General features: G+C 41.2%; 1 protein-coding gene across 1 annotated transcript; it reads right to left on the reverse strand.

Moving 5' to 3' along the window:
* Positions 1-2,461: 2,461 nt before the first annotated feature.
* On the reverse strand, positions 2,462-18,224 carry dus3l (dihydrouridine synthase 3-like (S. cerevisiae)). The gene is made up of 16 exons (XM_063185749.1): positions 18,114-18,224; positions 17,575-17,702; positions 16,622-16,910; positions 15,909-16,206; positions 15,011-15,177; positions 14,659-14,748; positions 14,480-14,521; positions 13,949-14,101; positions 13,508-13,624; positions 12,933-12,998; positions 12,392-12,502; positions 11,330-11,426; positions 11,124-11,199; positions 6,147-6,335; positions 4,564-4,692; positions 2,462-3,995 (listed from the first exon to the last, which is right to left on the reverse strand). Exons 2-16 carry the CDS (start codon positions 17,676-17,678, stop codon positions 3,923-3,925), a joined length of 2,001 nt encoding a protein of 666 aa, XP_063041819.1. The 5' UTR covers positions 17,679-17,702; positions 18,114-18,224; the 3' UTR covers positions 2,462-3,922.
* Between the last annotated feature and the right edge of the window lie 626 nt (positions 18,225-18,850).

The raw sequence follows: 18,850 nt of genomic DNA on the forward strand, positions 1-18,850 counted from the left end.
TGGTATTGACATTCTAACTCACCAGACATAACATCCCATTCATCTTCAATGGGTTTTATGTCTGGTGAGTTAGAATGTCGAATTGTACTTTAATGGCTGATGACTTGAAAATTATAATGACTGTCATTTATATTGATTATTTGGGGAAACAGCGAAAAATGTCATTTGTGTAATAATGTGGAATCCAGTGTATATCGAATTTATATTGTGATATATTGCTGTCAAACAATGTCAAATTTCGCAATATCGATTTGAAACAATATTTTTTGTCATTTGTCTACACTGCCAAAAGTTGGGTTACTAAGAGCCATACATTGCCCTCCATTTGAGCCATTGCGAGCACAGAGCAGACTTGCTATCCAACACTCATGCAGACACCACTGTGTGTTTCTCTATGGCCCTCCACTCACACCGCTGAAGGGAGGGAAGATGCATTGTTCAGCACAAATATTTGTCTTTAAAAGAAATAGCGTCTAAAAAAATCACCATATTGATTTTCCTCATCCTTTGAGCTGCCCTAGCCTGGTTGTCACAGACGGTACGGAAGTTTGTGTAGCTCTCCACCAGGGGGCTCCCGGGGGGTACACACAAGCACCGCAAAATGAAGATGTGAGCTATTGAGTGGAGCCCTGTACCTCTCATCTCTTGGTGCTAATGCCTCACTCCTCAACAGTTTGGGAAGTGCAAATCATAATTTTCAATCAGCTAGAAGCTTTATATGTTCTACGTATGACCAGATTTGAAAGTTTGGAGTGCACAGTCAGTCCGCACACTTAAAATCCTTTTTTCTTTCATGTTTTATTCCATGGCAGAATAAAATGTCAAAGAAAAAAAATGATTTTAAGTGTGTGGACTCTCCACACCAAACTTTCAGTCAGCCTTTGTCCTGCACCACTTCCTGGGATGGGCACAATTTTCACCTTCAACTCAATCACCAGATTTCCACATTACAAACCCCAACTCCGGTGAAGTTGGGACGTTTGGTAAACAGTGAATAAAATCAAAATGCTATCATTTTCAAAACATTCAATCTATTCATTAGATGGAGAATGGTGAAAAGACAACATATTAAGTGTTAAAACCGAGAAAAAATATTGTTTTGGGGGACATATGTACTCATTTCTAATTTGATAAATGCAACACGTCTCAAATAAGTTGGGACGGGGATCAGTGAAATTTAGTAAACATCCAAATAAGATAAAACAACAAAGAAGAACATTTCAAAATGAATTGTACTGACGGACAATATAGATGTCCAGGTATAGGATCATCACAGAGAGGCTGAGTCACTCAGAATTAAAGATGTAAAGGGAATAATTACCATAGTTATTACATACATTTTTGAATTCCCTTTGATTTACCACGATTGAGTGTATATAAGACATATTTTTGTTATTAAAATCATTGTATAGGTTCATGAAATCATGAAATATATATTGGCTGTGGTCTCACTCTAGCACTCCAGGAATTAGAGCTATTGAAAATTGACCATATTAAGAATGCTTAATGCGTGCAAATGATACAGGGGTGTAACATTCTCCTATCACCTGAGCTCACTTGAAATAGACCCAGAAGACATGGGAAACTGTCCTTTGCTTACAGAAGTCGGCAGAAGTTGTAGAAGTCCATTCTTTTTGATAATAATAGAGCATTGCACATCCTGTGCTACAGTGAAAATGGACCATCCAACTTGTGTTAGTGCTAGCTTCAAAAGTCAGCCTCCATGATGGCATGCGGGTGCAGTAGTGCATTGGTTAAGATGTTCTCACTCATCTGTAGAGTTAAATACAGTGCTGAATGGTATAAATGGATTTTAAACAGCATGAAAAGCCACTCATGCATTATATTTTGAAGGGAGATCTTTGATTACTGCCACATAGTAAGATCAAATTGCATTCTCTCCTATGTTTTAACAGTTTGGCTCCATCATAAGGACCAGCAGGTGATAAAATGGTGGGCTTTTGGTCAAGACCTGTCACACTGTAAGCACTACAGAAAGGAAAACATTGCAAAACTTGACAAGGAACACACTCACCATTTAAGCTGGTGAAATTATGTCCAAGATGGGAATTAACACTGTTTTTTATATAAAATCATCTCATCGGTTAAGGTATTTAATTGTTAAGTGTTGTCTTTTGTTTTGTTTTTAGTCTTCCTCGACATTTGCTGCCTTTTATTGTCCCCGTCCCAACTCTTTTGAGACGTGTTGCATTTATCAAATTAGAAATGAGTACATATGTCCCCCAAAACAATATTTTTTCTCGGTTTTAACACTTAATATGTTGTCTTTTCACTATTCTCCATCTAATGAATAGATTGAATGTTTTGAAAATGATAGCATTTTGATTTCATTCACCGTTTACCAAACGTCCCAACTTCACCGGAGTTGGGGTTTGTATATTGATGAGGTCTTCTTAAGTCCAGGTACTTCAGAGCACACAGTCAATCAGTCAGCCAGAGGATGATGTGTCATAAATCAATGTTATTTTTATTGAAAATATGTTACAATGACCACATTAAGTTGATGGAATACTGTTTGACAGTAAATGGGAACAGGAAGCTGGATTCAGCAATTTGATGGGTTTTTTTTTTTTTCATTCTTCCAACTCATTTTTATTTAGCCCACAATGGAGAAAACTGGGATACCAGCCTGAACCAGACACAAAACCCCATCTTTAAATCTGACACATTTACAGGTGTAGCGTTCACTCCGATGGTTGTCCAGCCACAAAACCCCATCTTTAAATCTGACACATTTACATGATCACTCAGTTGTCGTTAAATTTAGTGGTAATCTGTAGAGCTCACTCTGGTGGTTCACTACCTGGGCAAGGCAGGGCAGGGCTGTCATGGTCTAGTGATCAGAGGGTTGCAGGTTCGAATCCCACCCTTCCACTCCCTACTGCACTCCATGGATGTGGTACCCTTGAGCCAGGCACCTAACCCCATACTGCTCCACGGACTGTAACCAATAGGGGTGGGTATCCGTAAGGGTTCACGATTCAATGCGCATCTTGATACACATGCCATGATGCGATTCTCGATGCATTGCGATTCATGTACCATTGCAATATTTACTTATGTAAATGTGAAAAAATACAGCTTATTTGTCAACTGCTCTGTAGCATTCATAACTCAATTTATTTTATTTAATCATGTTAGCCTCTGGGAGAGAGCTTCCATTACATCAGAAATATTGCCTACTCTCTACTGTATGAAATGAACCAGTGGCAAATTGGATTTTAATATTATTAAATGATCGATTGTCATAAATTAATGCAATATATCGTGAAAATAAGCTCCAGAATACCTTGACATTACTTGATGCCGCATATCATGAAAATAAGTATTAATCTAACTTAACTTAATCAAGAGGGGCAATGCTGCATTGTCATACCTACAGTCCATACTGTATACAGGCATTGTTTACGTCTTGGTATCCACAACTGCAATTTGCAGTAATGTAATTTATGTAATGTAAAGCCGTGGTGATGATGGAAGTGATCGTGATCCTGTTTATTGTCAAACTAACAAAGCAAACATATTGGCGAACTGTTTCCTGAAGAAAATACATTATATCATTACCTGAGCAAATTAAACGGAGTGCAAGTCTAAAACAGCTTGACAAAGAAATAAAAAAATAACTGTAGACGAGGGTTGTGACGTTTGCCAGCTCTTAAACCAAATGAACTCATCAGGACTTCCTGACCACTACCATTACACACACAACCATGTGTTGGTTCCCACAGCAACACAATCAAGCCGGAAAGAGAGACACTTCCGAGGAGTGCCAAGTTGCATTACTTGTAATAAAAAAATGAATCAACAGCCAGTCACACAAATTCAAGGTAAAGCACCTGCTTCTAAACAAAAGTCACTACCCCTGACCCCTTTTCCTTGCCTGGTGTCCTGGTTTTTGGGGTCACTTGTACGCGTTGGCTTTGTGTTTGGGAAGGAAACTGAAGTTTTTCGGCACAGGGCCAAGCAGCATCTCACTGAAAAAAACAAACAAACAAAACAATAGAACTAATTAATAACAACAATATATGTATGTGTCATGTATAAATGCAGTCTATTCACCTGGTACAGCGCTGTATAAATGCAATCTGTTTACCTGATTTTTACAGTCCTCCAAGTAATCGCCTTATATATAAGCTCTATAGATGCGTATGCACAACATAAAAGGTGTTTTCACTTGATCTACTTTATAAAGGTGTATTCACTTGATCTTGACTCAGTCCTCTACATAAGCACTATAAAAACGTGTATTTTATACATTTTTTACATTAAGGTGTATTCAATTGATCTTCGCCCAGTCCTCTAGAGCAGTGTTTCCCAACCATGGGTACGTGTACCGGGGGTGCGTGAGCACACTGCAGGGGGTACTTGGAAAAAAATAATTTAAAGTATTGCATGGAGCATAGTCACACTGGAATAGAAAAAGTGATGTAAAGGTAGTTAGGAGGTACTCATGGCACAACGAAAAGGGGGTACATGAGACAAAAAAGGTTGGGAAACACTGCTCTAGGTAATCGATATACAGTATAAAAGTGTATTGTTCACCTAATCTTGACCCAGTCCTCCACGTTCTGGCTGGCCATGAGTGTCTCCAGGTAGTCTCTGCCCAGGTAATATGGCGGCCGCTCGTTAATCCTCTGAGGAACCCTCTCCAGCAGACCCACCGGGATGTACCTGGGAAAACAGTCAGGAGAGATAGCCATCATCACCACTAAACACACCCCACACCCACAAGATGCACCTGGGGGGAATGAGCCTTCAGTCATCACGATCTCTAATGATCACTGAACACACCCTCTCCAGCAGAGCCACTGGGATATACCTGGGAAAACAATGTAATGGGGAATTTGTAAACAACTGTAAAAAGTCATCACTGTCTCTTAAATGAACAGTGAACACGCACACGCACACGCACACGCACACGCACACGCACACGCACACGCACACACACACGCACACGCACACGCACACGCCCTTTAACCCATTTTGTCCAAAGCCCTTTTTGGGAAAGGGTGCCCTCTGCCTACTAAATCCTAAATATCTCAGCCTCTGAAGCACAAACATGAAATGAGTTACAATTAAAGATGGCCTCTCAACGTCATTTTATTACTATTGCTGTGTTCCCCATTGTTATTGAATGTGTTACGCGTTGGTCCTGTTTTAAAAAACGTTCTGGTTGCTTTGTTTCAAGCTGTTTTTGCAAGCCAGCAAGGTGGCTTGTGGAGAAACGAGAGGGTGTTCCGTGTTTCTCGTGGAAATGCGTCTCTGATTGTCTCACTCTTCCTGCTCTCGTGAAAATGAGTCTCTGATTGGCTCAGTCCTCCTGTCCTTGGAGAGAATGTAATGGAAAACAGAGTCGCCACTTCCCCGGGTGGTACTGCACTATAGGGGCGCCAACGGAGGCGTGCATGCTCCATTCAGGGCTGTGCTCTTTCGACAGCGACCCCTAGGCGAGCTGTAGGCACGGAGCAACCATAGTGGGCTTGCTGTATGGGTGAGGCTTTGTGCTGTGTGTGTACCTGAGAGTAGCAACCAGCTGATAGCTAAGCTAAGCTAGATTTCGGGCCACCAGACGTTGCTTGTATTGAAAACAAGCAGAAAAAAATTACTCGACATGTTTTTAGAAAAATGGGTCGACATAAACCTTTGTGGGCAACGCCTTCTTTCGACGTGACGAAACACAGAAAGGCTTTCGTGATTCGCTCGTTTCTCTGCATTATTTATGTCAATTGGGAAACACCGGGAAACACAGCCAGGCGAGGTGACGCACCGCTATGAGAGCCTTGCAAGTGAGTTTAACTTGGGGTGACCGTCCGATCTTCAAAAGGAGTGAGTAAAACTGTGTTTTATCGGAAGTTGGCCTTTAAAAGTTAGGACCCTTGTTTTGCCTTAGAATGGGTTCATTCAGCTCTAACAGCTCAAATCTCAAGAACCTGAATGCAGTGCATGTGTCTCAAGGACACAATGGGTTAATACCTGCACATGAAGGACAGCTACTCCAGCAGGAAGTTCCTGATCTTCTACAGTCCCTGGGTGTCGCTGCCCCAATGCTCCATCCCTCGCCCACCCACTTCTCTCTCTCACTCTCGCACGCACGCACGCAGGCACGCACTTTAACCCTTTAATACCTGCACATGAAGGACAGCCACTCCAGCAGGAAGTTCCTGGTCTTCTCCAATCCCTGCGTGTCGCTGCCCCAATGCTCCATTCCGTACTGCGTGAAGTCTCTCAACACGTCGAGCCGTTCGCTGGAGGAGATGTCCCAATGGCGGCGCTCCTTAATCTCTGTGAAGATCCACGGCTTGATCAGGGCACCTCTGGTGTAATGGAGGACACAACATAGAAAGAAAAATCAAGAGAGGGTAGTTAGTTGTAGGCAACATGGAGAGAGAAGTCATGAGAGGCTTGTTAGTTGTAGACAAGTGGACTTCTTTTAGCTGCCGCTCACTAGACAAGCCATGTGTTCCAAATGTCCGTGCTTACAGCCCTTTCCGCACTGTGTTTGGGTGCGTACTAGGGTGTTCTATTTCTTTTTTTTTTTTTTTTAGACAGTATGTTTATTTAAGTTTTCAACAAAGTTATATAGGAACAGACAAGTTTTAAAAAAAACAAGACAATGATTAGAAAATGAGTTGCAGGAAAATTGAAATAATATAGCAATATAGAAACAAACACAAAACAGACAGGGCGTACAAACTAAGGCAATGACTTTTCTTGACTAGTGCAAAGACAACATTAACAGCAAAAATAAAAGAAAGAAAGAGGTGGTTAGCTTATCACATAAGTTCAAGGTCCCCTTCAAAGTCTTCAAGATGGTCTAAGAATGGCTGCCATATCTTATAAAATTCTCTCCGATTGCCAGACAGACTGTACCTGATTTTTTCCATATGCAATAGAGACGTGAGTTCAGACAGCCACGTCTTGAAGAGGGGCACTGCCTCTGATTTCCAAAGCATTAAAATTAGTCTTTTTGCTATCACCATTCCGTACATTATGGTGTGCTGCACACGCATGCTTTGAGGCAACAGAAACATTGAGTATCCAAACAGTGCCACCTGTGGGTCAGGTTTGAAAACACAGTTGTACATGTCAGAAAACCATTGGAATACACTGCACCAGAAGTCATACAGTTTTGGACATGACCAGAAAAGGTGGGCTATAGTACCATCTGCATACTTACATCTCTGACACAAAGGGGAAACAGTTGGATATATTTTACGCAGTTTAGTTTTAGAGTAATGGAGTCTATGTAAGACCTTAAACTGAATGAGGTGGTGTCTAGCATTGATGGAGCAGTATTGTATTCTGTTGAGACCTTCCCCCCAGACAATATCATCAATCTGGATATTCAACTCCTCTTCCCATGCATTCTTCAGAGACTGGGTGACACAGTCCACTTGTTCAGAGAATATCTTAACAAAGTTTGAAATAAGGCCTTTTGAATCGGCTGCGCCAAGCAAGAGATTATGAACCTTACTTTCCTCAGGAAGGTTTTCAAAATTATCTATGTTCTGGCGTACATAGTTCCTGACCTGAAGGTACCTAAAAAATGTGTTGCTGGGAGAGAGAACTTATGTTGCAGTTGAGTGAATGAAGCCAAATGCTTTTAAAGCAACTATACCTTTTTGTTTCCAACTGCAAAAAGTTGCGTCAGACAATGAAGATGGAAATGCATGATTATGACACACAGGGGTATAAACAGAGGTACCAGGTAGCTCACAACACTTCTTAATCTGTTGCCATATTCTCAAACAGTTCCGAATTATTTGGTTATTCACTTTTGAGTTGGGAAGACTGGGTGTAGACAAGAGAAGAGCTGGGAGTGAAGAGTCTTTAACATCATCCTTTTCAATAGCAACCCAGGCTGGAGTATCTGCTGTAACACCAGGTTTACAATCTTCAACCCAGTAAGCAAGAGCTCTAAGGTTTGCTGCCCAATAATAATGTTGGAAGCATGGCAGTCCAAATCCACCCTTCTCTCTTGGTTTTTGAAGATGCTTTTTGGATATCATATGAGCTTTAAAACCCCATATAAATGGCATGACTATGGAGTCCAATAACTTAAAGAAAGACTTGGTTAAAAAAATTGGAAGGTTTTGAAACAAATAGAGAAATCTTGACAAAGAAACCATCTTTATAGCATTTATACGGCCCACCATTGAAATAGGGAGTGTGCGCCACTTCCCAATGTCCCCTTTTAGTTTTTCCACCTTTTCATGGAAATTCAATTTAAAAATTAATTTTGAGTCTTTTGGAAGGGTTACTCCAAGGTACTTCAACTTGTCCGTAACTTTAAATGGGAGACAATGCAAAAACTCTGGTTTGGTGTTTTTCCCAAGAGGCATGAACTCACTTTTTTGCCAGTTGATTGTGTACCCAGAAATGTCTCCAAAAGACTTAATGAGATCTAACAGAATAGGAATGGACAACTCAGGCTTTGACATGAATATAGCCACATCATCAGCATATAAAGACAGATGGTGGTCCACACCTCCTAGATGGATGGGGCTAAAAGTTTTGTGTTGTCTAATACGGACTGTAAGGGGTTCAATACATATTGCAAAGAGGAGCGGGCTAAGGGGACACCCCTGGCGCGTCCCACGCTGTAGCTGAAATGAAGTAGACCTATCTTGATTTGTAAGAATGGAAGAGGACGGTTTTGCATAGACAGTTTGAATCCAAGAGATAAAACGTTGACCAAGCCTAAATTCTTCCAACACCCTAAACATATATGGCATTTCTATTTGGTCAAACGCCTTCTCAGCATCCAAGCACAATACCGCCACCTCCTGGTCATTTTTGTAATTATGGTACATTATATTCATTAATCTTCGAACATTAAAGAATGAAATCCTACCAGGAATAAAACCTGTTTGGTCTTTATGAATAATGGAGGTGATATGTTTATTTAGCCTATTTGCCATCAGTTTCGTAAAGATTTTTAAATCAGAGTCCAGCAATGCTATTGGGCGATAAGATGAGGGTTCAGTCTCATCTCTCCCCTCTTTTGGAATAAGTGAGATGTTAGCTTCATATAAGGAATTAGGAAAAGTTTGGTTTTCAAATGAGTGTTCAAACATCCTAAGCAGGAGTGGGATTAACTGTTTGTGGAATGTCTTGTACCATTCCATACCAAAACCATCCGGCCCAGAGGTTTTTCCATTGGGGAAAGATTTTATTGCCTCTAGGATTTCTTCAGCGGTGATATCAGCATTAAGTGCTTCACAGGCCTCCTCACTTAATTTGGGGAGGTTCAAGTTCTCTAGCCATTTAGAAGTGTCACCTGTAGCTTTGGATGTGTAAAGTTGTTCATAATATTCCCTGAAGCGTTTGTTTATATCCATAGGGTTAGTAATCATAATAAAAGATCTCCTGTTTTAGATTTTATCTTGTGTATGGCTCTGCTAGCCTGCAGTCCCCTCAACTGTCGCGCCAGAAGTTTCTGGGGTTTATCTCCCAGTTCGAATTGTTTTTGTTTCAGTTTAAATAGTTGGTTCTGAACCTGGGCAGATAATATGTCATTATATTCATATTTATTAAGCTTAATTATGTTTTGTAAAGTGACTGAGTCAGGAGACGATTTATAAATAGTGTCTAGTCGTGTTAAATCTTTTTTAATTTCTACCAGGCACTGTTTCTTTTCTCTTCTCATTGAATTTTCAAAAGAAATAATGTGCCCTCTAATCACAGCCTTGAAAGCTTCCCATAAAGTTGAGTCTGTGACCTCATGGTTGTCATTTGTTACAAAAAAATCAGATATTTTAGAAGAGATAAACTGAGAAAAAGAGGGGTCAGAGAGAAGTGAAGGATGAAAGCACCAGCTATACTGTCGTTTCATATGGTTGAGGTCAAGCACCAATGATGTTGGGGAGTGATCTGAGATGAGGATATTGTGATATTTCGTGGAGATCACATTTGAGATCAGGTTTGAATCTAGCAGGAAATAGTCAATTCTAGAGAAGGATTTATGACGCTGTGAGAAAAAAGAATAATCCCTATCTGCAGGGTGCTGAAGCCTCCAAATGTCAACTAGATGAGTAGACAACATCAAATTATTTAAAGTTACAGAAGCAGCAGAAGGTAACTGAGTTGGTTGAGAAGATCGGTCCAAAGGGTGTTCTATTTCTAATCGCTGTCAGATGAAGTGTACTGTGAGTAACCGGATGACGCCCTCAAACCGGCCATTTTTTGAAGTGTGGAGTTACTGTACACTTTTCACACTCAATGATTCGATTTTTAATTTGATTTGAGTTTTGATTCGAAAGACAATTGTCATGTGTGTAAGAGACAGGGTTAACCAAAAACCTCAAATTTTGTTATTTTGTTAACCTCAATCTTAAACTCATTGTTAAACTCAATCTTTGCACTAAAGGAGAGTTATAAAATGAGCATATTTCCAGAAATGGTAAGGTATCGCCAAAGAGGTTGGATATTTAATAAAGAGGACTCGAAACACGCCCACTCAATGCAAAAGCGAGTGCTCAAAATTCGGTCTCCTAAGGGGGCGTTGTCCCTCCTTCTTCTTCTCTTTTCGTGGTGTTTGCACACGACGGGTGCTACCGCCATCTACAGCGCTAAGGGGACTTCATTGATTCTCAACCTCAGGACTCCGAAGGTCTCCTAACCGAAGGTCTCCTAAAGGGGCGTTCACCCGACATAAAGTGGATACCGGAAAAGAAACAAAATGACGCTTCTTGTTAGATCTACTTTCTTTGGTATCGCTTTAAAAGAAGTTGCTCTTTTGCTTTGCTGTGACGAAGAGATAGGAGAATGGGAGAGAGAGGAGGGGCAGGGCTGGGAAATGGAGCAGTAGCAATCAATGCTTGTCATGAGTGCCAAGCTCCCAGTTTAGCTCGCCTTGCCACCCTGATTACATTACCTCCTGTTGAGTACTGTATGGTAGACTTTATTACATTACATTACACTTAGCTGACGCTTTTATCCAAAGCGACTTATTTATTTACAGGGAATTGGTTACAGTCCCTGGAGCAAAGTGGGATTATGTGCCTTGCTCAAGGGCACCTCAGAAATGGAGTGTGGTAGGGAGGGGAAGGGTGGGATTCGAACTTGCAACCCTCTGATCTAAAGCCCTGACCACAGCTCACCTTGCCAGCATGATGCCAGACACCCCTGTCTCCCTGGCCTTCATCGCATCTTCCCATGACAGGATGTCTCCGTTGCCTGCATGTCAGGAAGGGAAAAAACGAAAGTCAGTGTTACCGGTAATTATTTCAAATACATAAATGACAAATTAATACATTTTGTGAAGAAAAAAGAGAGTGGTAAACAATTATAGGAGATCTCTGCTCACCAAACAGTGGGATAGGAGCGGCTAGCTTTGCACAAGTGTCGATGTATTCCCAATCTGCCAGTTTGGTGTAACGCTGCTCCCGAGACCTTCCATGTAACTGCAGAGGAGAATATTACAATACATTACATACATTACACTGGACTGACGCTTTTCTATAAAGCCACTTACAGTTATTACTTACAGGGAATAGTTACAGACCCTGTATTGTCTCCCTTCACACAACAAATAACCACAGAAATACACCAGGCGCGATGCGATTCAAGCGACAGAGTGCAGCAGCAAGCGATACGAGCGATTGAGGAAACTAGAGTATGTCTGTACAGGCAGAGGGCAAAGCATTCAAGGATTCCCATTGACTGTGGTCACTGACCTCTATAAAGTCATTGGCTGTCGCGGCTTGTCGCCGAACCGCGTCATAGAAAGTTGAAAAGATTTCAACTTCAAACTGTCGCGCTCGTTGCGCAAATCGCTCTAGTCTCCAGAATCGCTTTTGTTGCGCGACTCAATACAAAGTCAATTACTTCCGTCGCTCGACTCGCTCAGATCGCCGCTGGTGTATTTCTGTGGTAACTCTTTTCACGCAGAGCCTCTATTATAAGCCTGTGCCAACAAAAATATTAATTAAATCTTCAGCTACATTCACGCACATCGCTACTAGTTACTTGCTCAGCGAGTGAATGTCTATGTTCCAGCTAAGCGAGGAGGCGAGGAGAATACAAGCAATGCGATGCGGGCAGATTTCAAGATAAAAATATTTTAACTTCGAGCGAGGCGAGTAAGCGAGTAACCCATTGGAATGTACAGTTTGGATTATTGACAGCTAATTTCTCGCTTTTGTAATGGCAGTTAAACCCGCAGGAACGTTTGGTGTATGTTCCACGAGAGAGTGGTGAGTACCGGTAAGTGTGAAAGCGAGAAGTAATTAACAAGTGTGAACGTAGTTTCACTCTCTGCAATGTCATAACAGTGTTTTTCTGATGTACTGTAGCTATGCTTTTTTAGCAAAGAGTGAGGTGGGGTCGTTGGCAATCATATTCGGCATGAAGGCAAAGGGCTCTGTACCGTGACTAAAGACACGCCCCACTTCTTCAGCTCTGGGATGAGTTTGTGCGCGGTGTTGGTCTTCTCTTGGACACCCGTGCGGATCTTCACCGTGAGTGGGACATCCAGCACCTGTGGAGGTAATATAATACGATGTCACTTGTCAGGTGGATCTCTACATGAAAGTAATTCAATATATTGTTAAGCAATACTTATTCATTTTTTTCTTTCTTTATTTAATATTCTTTCTTCCTTGCTTCTATCCTTGCTTTTATATTTTTCCCTTTTGTCAATGTGATTTTTATGAAATGTGATATACAAAAAACTTGCTTTGCCTTGCCTTGCTTAGGTAGGAATACTGAATGGCCAGAAAGACAGGAATTTAAAACACCAGAATAGAAAATGCTGACTGCTGTATAGTTTCTATATCAGAGAAATACTTTAATGTGTTGCATCTCTTTATATACAGAAGATTCCATATGATACTGAAGTTATCAATAAAACTAAAAACACGAGAAACTTGATAGCCATAGTATTTCAAAAGCGACATAATACAACTTACCGAGGTCATTCCCCGCACAATCTGCTCGAATTTGTTTGTTCTCGTCATCAGACCACAGCCTCCACCCTGGAACATAGAAGGAAAACAAGAGAGAGAATTCTAAGATTACAAGTTAAATGCCTTACCGCAAGCAGACACTGGTAAAAGAAAGCATGGTCTGGCTTTTTGCACCTTGCCATCAAGAGATAGGTGGAAGAAACATATTGCTTTGTTTCACGTGACGAGACCAAACCTTCATACCTTTTTGAACACAAAGCCAAACTGTCGTTCATTTTAAATGGTAAAAAGGAGATATTAAGTAGCAACGCTAAATAAAAAGTTATCGCTCCCATACACCCGTCACACCACCCCCTCCCTCATACCCCTTACCATCCCTTGACACGCATATACGGTACACAACACATTGGGCACATACAAAGTATGGATAAACAAAGAATATATAGCTCAACTGAGGACTGAAAAACATGAACAGGGCAAGAAAATAATAATAGCCTAACTAAATTTAAAAACAAAAATGATATAAGGGAAAACAAAAGGTGGTTGGTGGTTGCCGGACCATCACACTACTGTCGTACCTTTTTGAAGACCAGATCGATGGGGCAGCCAGAGTTGATATCTACAAAGTCCACATCGATGTTGTCATTGAGCAGCTCTGCGCACCGGGTCATGGTGTCTGGAAAACAGCCTTCCAGCTAGGAGGAAACAAGATCAAACACACAGCTCAACTTTAGTCAACTTTAGTTTAGAACACATGGCTGGAGAGGCTCATGAGATTTGAGTTTTAAAAAATGTGGGTATGTTAAGAGCCAAATGAACACATTCCAATTCAAGATGAGGGTCTTTGCTTTTCAATGTACCTAATTTCATGTTTTATGTGCTTTGGAGGTTGAGATATTTAGGGTTTTATAGGCTGAGTGCACATTTTCCCAAAATGGCTTAGGCATTTCGCGGAAGTTTTTTTGCAGGTGCTTCAGGCTTTAATGTGCTGTGCTGCTCCTCTACTTAAAGGTACACACCTGTACTCCGAAGAGGTCCTCGCTCTCGTGCCTCTTCAGCAGGGCCCACTCGGACGTCTGGCCCTGCAGCAGGTTGGTGCACATGGCCATCTCGCCACACGTGATGTCCACGCCAAAACGCTTGCAGACGCGACGGAAAGGCAGATTCCCACACTGACAAAGGAAAGGAAAACAAACATTGATAATTCATTTGTGTTTTGGCCTGTTCTCTAAAAATTCAGTGGTACACTTGTTATCATTGGACAATGAATGACTAGTGTTTTATCCTGATATCAAAGAGACTGGTGCAAAATACGACAAAATCATTGCTACATCTACAAATGGATTGCAATATTCAGTGTAACGCCAAGATGAAATGGAGGAGTAAGACTTGACTAAAAAGCATTAGTAAAGTGGTTATAAACAAAGTTATACTTCTTTAAAAGTATCAGTGGATAGAAAGGAGACTCAGTTATATTTCACTAAAAGCATTAGTGGATATAAACTTAGTTATATTTCAATAAAAACATTAGTGGATACGATGAGACTTACAGTTGTTAAGGGAGCCAGATACAGCTTATCTCTGAAGTCCACCTGTTGACAAAAGAAATGATTACTAATGTACCCGAGGAAGTATAATTAAATCTCAAACGTTGAAACACATGAGGAAGTAAAATAATGGCCGCGTATGTACGCATACTACCAGGATCTAGCAATAAAATTACCGGTACCTGTTTCTTCTCGCAGGGGCGCAACTTTACAACGTCGACATCAGTCACTGCACCAACACGCTTCTCAACAACCTGTGGGTTCTCACCCTCCTGTCAGCAGGTGGGAAAAGAAAGAAAGAAAAAGATAAAGAAAAGAAAAGAAGAAGTTTTGGCTCTAACCAGAAAGCTAACCCTTTTATAATAACATTATTATAACAATATCATGTTATATAAACTTAATTTAACAGACTCAGGGTCCGGATTATACATATAAGTATTATACACTACATTAGCATAGTTTTGGCATGAAAAGGAGCATAAAAACCTTATCAGTTTGTTTTAGTTAAGAAAATATATCAGAGGTCAAACTGACCTGTGTGTTTGTGGCACTGGCGGTGTTGTTGGCTTCCGGTACAGTCTGAGTCTGGGCTTCAGCTGGGCAGCAGGTCTTCTCTGTCGAGTTCTTCTCCTCCGCACCCGCTCCCTTGTGGCCTCCCTGGGGCTTGCCTTTGCCAATGGTCCTCAGGTAGGCGTCGGCTCCTGTTGAATTCAATACACTTTATTAATAAAAACATAACATTGCGCTTAGCTGATGCTTTTATTCTAAACGACTTAAGTGATTTTACAGGGTATTGGCTACAGTCCTTGGACCAATGTGGGATTAACTCCTTTGCTCAATGGCACTTCAGCCATGGATGGAGGTGTAGGGAGAGGTAAGGGTGGGATTCCAAGCTTGGAAGAGTTAGAGCTGGACCTAATGTTGTGTAGATATCCCATGTTACAATGTGGACACCTGCGGTTTATACAGAGGTGCGGCTTATGCACAACTATTTATTCTTGTCAAGTTTGATGGGTGCACCTTACATTCAGTTGTGTCTTATAGTCCAGAAGTTACAGTAAGCCACAGTCCATGAAAAACTCACACCCTGCGATTACCGTACAGTGTCTATATGCAGCTGAGCCTTATGTTGAAAACGTTCAGAAATGCAAAAATGCATAAAAAATAATAATAATTCAGCCCCCCATGTGCCCCCCCAAGCTTGCATGCCCATGGAGACACCAATTTGAGTCATATCCTAACACCACCCCATCTCTCTCTGTCTCTCACTGATTTCCTGTCTCCATCTTCGACTGTCCTAAATGAAGGCTAAAATTCCCAAGAACAAATATATATATATATATATATATATATATATATATATATATATATATATATATATATATATAATAAAATAAGTATAAAATAAATGAAATTGTAATAAGAAACAAACCTTTGAACGGCACCTTCTTCTTGCGCAGTTGCCACTGGAGGTCTTTGCTCAGGTTGTTCCTGACCGGTGTCTTGTCTTTGAAGGTGCTGAAGACCTCCTCGTTAATGAGATTCTTGTAGTCGGGTGCCGGTCCGGTGTGGGCCTTGGCGAAGCGGCAGGTGACACCGTAGTGGCATTTCCCGAAGGTGTCGTAGAGGTAGCACTTCTCTCCCAGGTCAGACGGCTTGGCAGCCATGTACTCGCCCACGTCGTGGAAGAACTTGCATTTATCGCCATAGAAACATTTAGCCTCCCGCTCCTGTGGACACAAGTGAACATTATCAGTGTATAATTGTATAGTCTAGGTGACATACATTATATTAGAATAGCTAGCCTGACCAGGGACTGAGGTTGCAAATTAACTATCAAGTCAGGTAATTCAACAAAAGCCTATTCAGTAGCTAAGCAAACTAGGTTATGTTCACCTGGCCATAGTGGTAAATCAGCTAATAGAAGAGCCCAGATTTTCTTATCCAAGATGGCACCTGCAGGCTATCTATTAGCAGATTTACCACTTTCTCTTAAGTCTGTTTTTGGAATACTTAACACATATGCATGTCGTGACTTCTCAACACTGGCATTCACTACATTATGTGCTCCCACTTGTTTCAAAAGGGCCATTTTAAAGACAGATTCATTTAATCCATGGATGAGGTTACGTTTGAAATGTTTACCTGTATAATTGAGGGACACAGCCTGCGATCATCATACTTATTTGGCTTCATGTGAGGCCGGCCCTTATTCTGACCCCGAAACTTCTTCTTGTCGTATTTCTCATCTTCCTCTTCCTTCTTCTTCTTGTCCTCTGCTTCTGCGCCGTTCTCCAATTTTATCCGCTTCTCTTCTGGTTCTGCACTTTCTTTCTCTGCTGCTGCGTCTTCGGGTTCACTTCCATTCGTGCCTTTAGTGCCCTTCCAACCTGAATCCACAAACTCGTGAAATTTATCTTTGTTGGTGAGGTATCTGCAAAACACACACGCACACAATGAAGGTAAGCAAGCATAATAACAACAGAGAGCTTCCGACAGGTCCAGACAGGGGGAGTCAGAGAGGTTAGGTGGGGGAAGTGTGAGCAACTCCCCATGGGCCACAATAGCAGTAATAGTTTTGGTTATGGTGCGCACATCCAAAAACACTTGATGCAGGTGCCAGACAAAAAAGTCAGACAGTTGAAAAAAATAGGTCTGCACACTGCCGATAAGCTCCAAAAAAAAAAAAAAAAACTTAAAAAGCAACGCTTCGATCACCCTGGATCTTCATTTTGGAGCTTATCGGCAATGTGCAGTGCAGACTCTACCTTTTTCAACCCACAATAGCAGTAACTCATGGAGGAAATAACACACAACACAAAGGAACCCCATAGGCATTCATGGGGACCAGAGTGTGACAAGTGACAAGATCTTGCATGGGTGTCACTCTGCTATACAAACAATCAACTTATTTTTTGGCCATGCGTACTTACAACAACCCTGTTGGCCTATGACCCGTAGCCTACGTCAGGAAATGTTGACTGCATAAACTGCAGCATCATCTTTAGCTAATGAATGAAAACGGCCCGCAATGATATTTTGAAAGTTATTTTTCTCTTTGGGACGTCACTGACGGGGACAGCAGTCATTGAACTCACTGTGATTTTATGGCTGCGCATCCCTTCTCGTAGCCATTTGATGTCTTCTGTTCAGAGTCATTTGGGGCAGTAGTGGTGTCTACAGTTGGGGTGGTCGTGTCCATACCTCCTCTTAAACCAAGCTTGCACTGATTGAGATGAAACAAAAAAACCTCACAAATTACATAGCCTACAATGCAACGTGTAAGCTCAACAGTGTATTCATGCACTGATGTTTCTGCGTGATGTTTCTCGATCACCTCTTGAAATTTACGAATATTCACTGGACAACATTAGACGTTACGCTAGACAGAAAGCTATTTACATGACGAACTGTACTATTATAGCCAACTACGATTAGGTTATGGCAAATCAGCATAAGGTTGCAGAGAGATGCTGGTTCAGCTTCCCAGAGGCTAGCGGCTTGCTTCCTAGCACTGCTGTTGAGCTGCATGCAGCAGTTGTGTACTTATGCAGTGTGCACGCAATACTACTGTAACTAATATCACACATTGTACATGCCACGATCGACAGGCTGAGAAACACAACAACTTCCTTACCACTAAAAAGTCGAGTGACAAACTGTTTTCAACTCTCAAATCCTAAGTGAAGCCCCAACTTCAAGTCGAACTCAACTCGGCATGCTGCATGCAACCATCACAGTCCATCAAATATAATTGTCCGTGTAACTTGTACGGCTATCAGACTTGGGTTCCTATTCTCTTTCCATCCCTGCGCCACTCGACCCTCCTAGTGGGGTCGTAGGCCTATGCAATTTTTCTCAGTCATTTCAAATTGTTGTTAAAGTTTGGTTTTCACTTCCAAGTTGAAGTTTAGGGTCTACAGAACAATTTGGGTTCGAGTGTCAAACACACAGATAACCAAATGGCCTGCGGGGGGCGCTCTAAAATATATAAACTGCTATAACTTTTTATTAGTTTAACCAAATTTAACATATGAGGTATGCATGGATTCAGCATTAAGAGGAGGAGCTGGTGAGCTAAGTATTTGGTTACTGGATTAAAGACATACTATGTCATAAACACACTTTTAGCCCATGGACAGCAAAATTCAGGGTTTTTTTTAAGATAAAGGGTGGAAATGCCCTCCAAGTTGCAATGAAACATAATTTATTGTTACAAGTTATTGTAAATAAAGCCTGGGATATCAATCAACTTGATTTTTTCAGAATATCCCTGAAGCACAAAGATACCTAGGATACCTATACACAAATAGGGCTGCATAAAGCCTATGTGATATTTAGGACCCAATTTGCAACTTTGAGTTTATGAATTTA

This window comes from Engraulis encrasicolus, chromosome 20 (assembly GCF_034702125.1).
Source record: "Engraulis encrasicolus isolate BLACKSEA-1 chromosome 20, IST_EnEncr_1.0, whole genome shotgun sequence".
Lineage (NCBI taxonomy): Eukaryota > Metazoa > Chordata > Actinopteri > Clupeiformes > Engraulidae > Engraulis > Engraulis encrasicolus.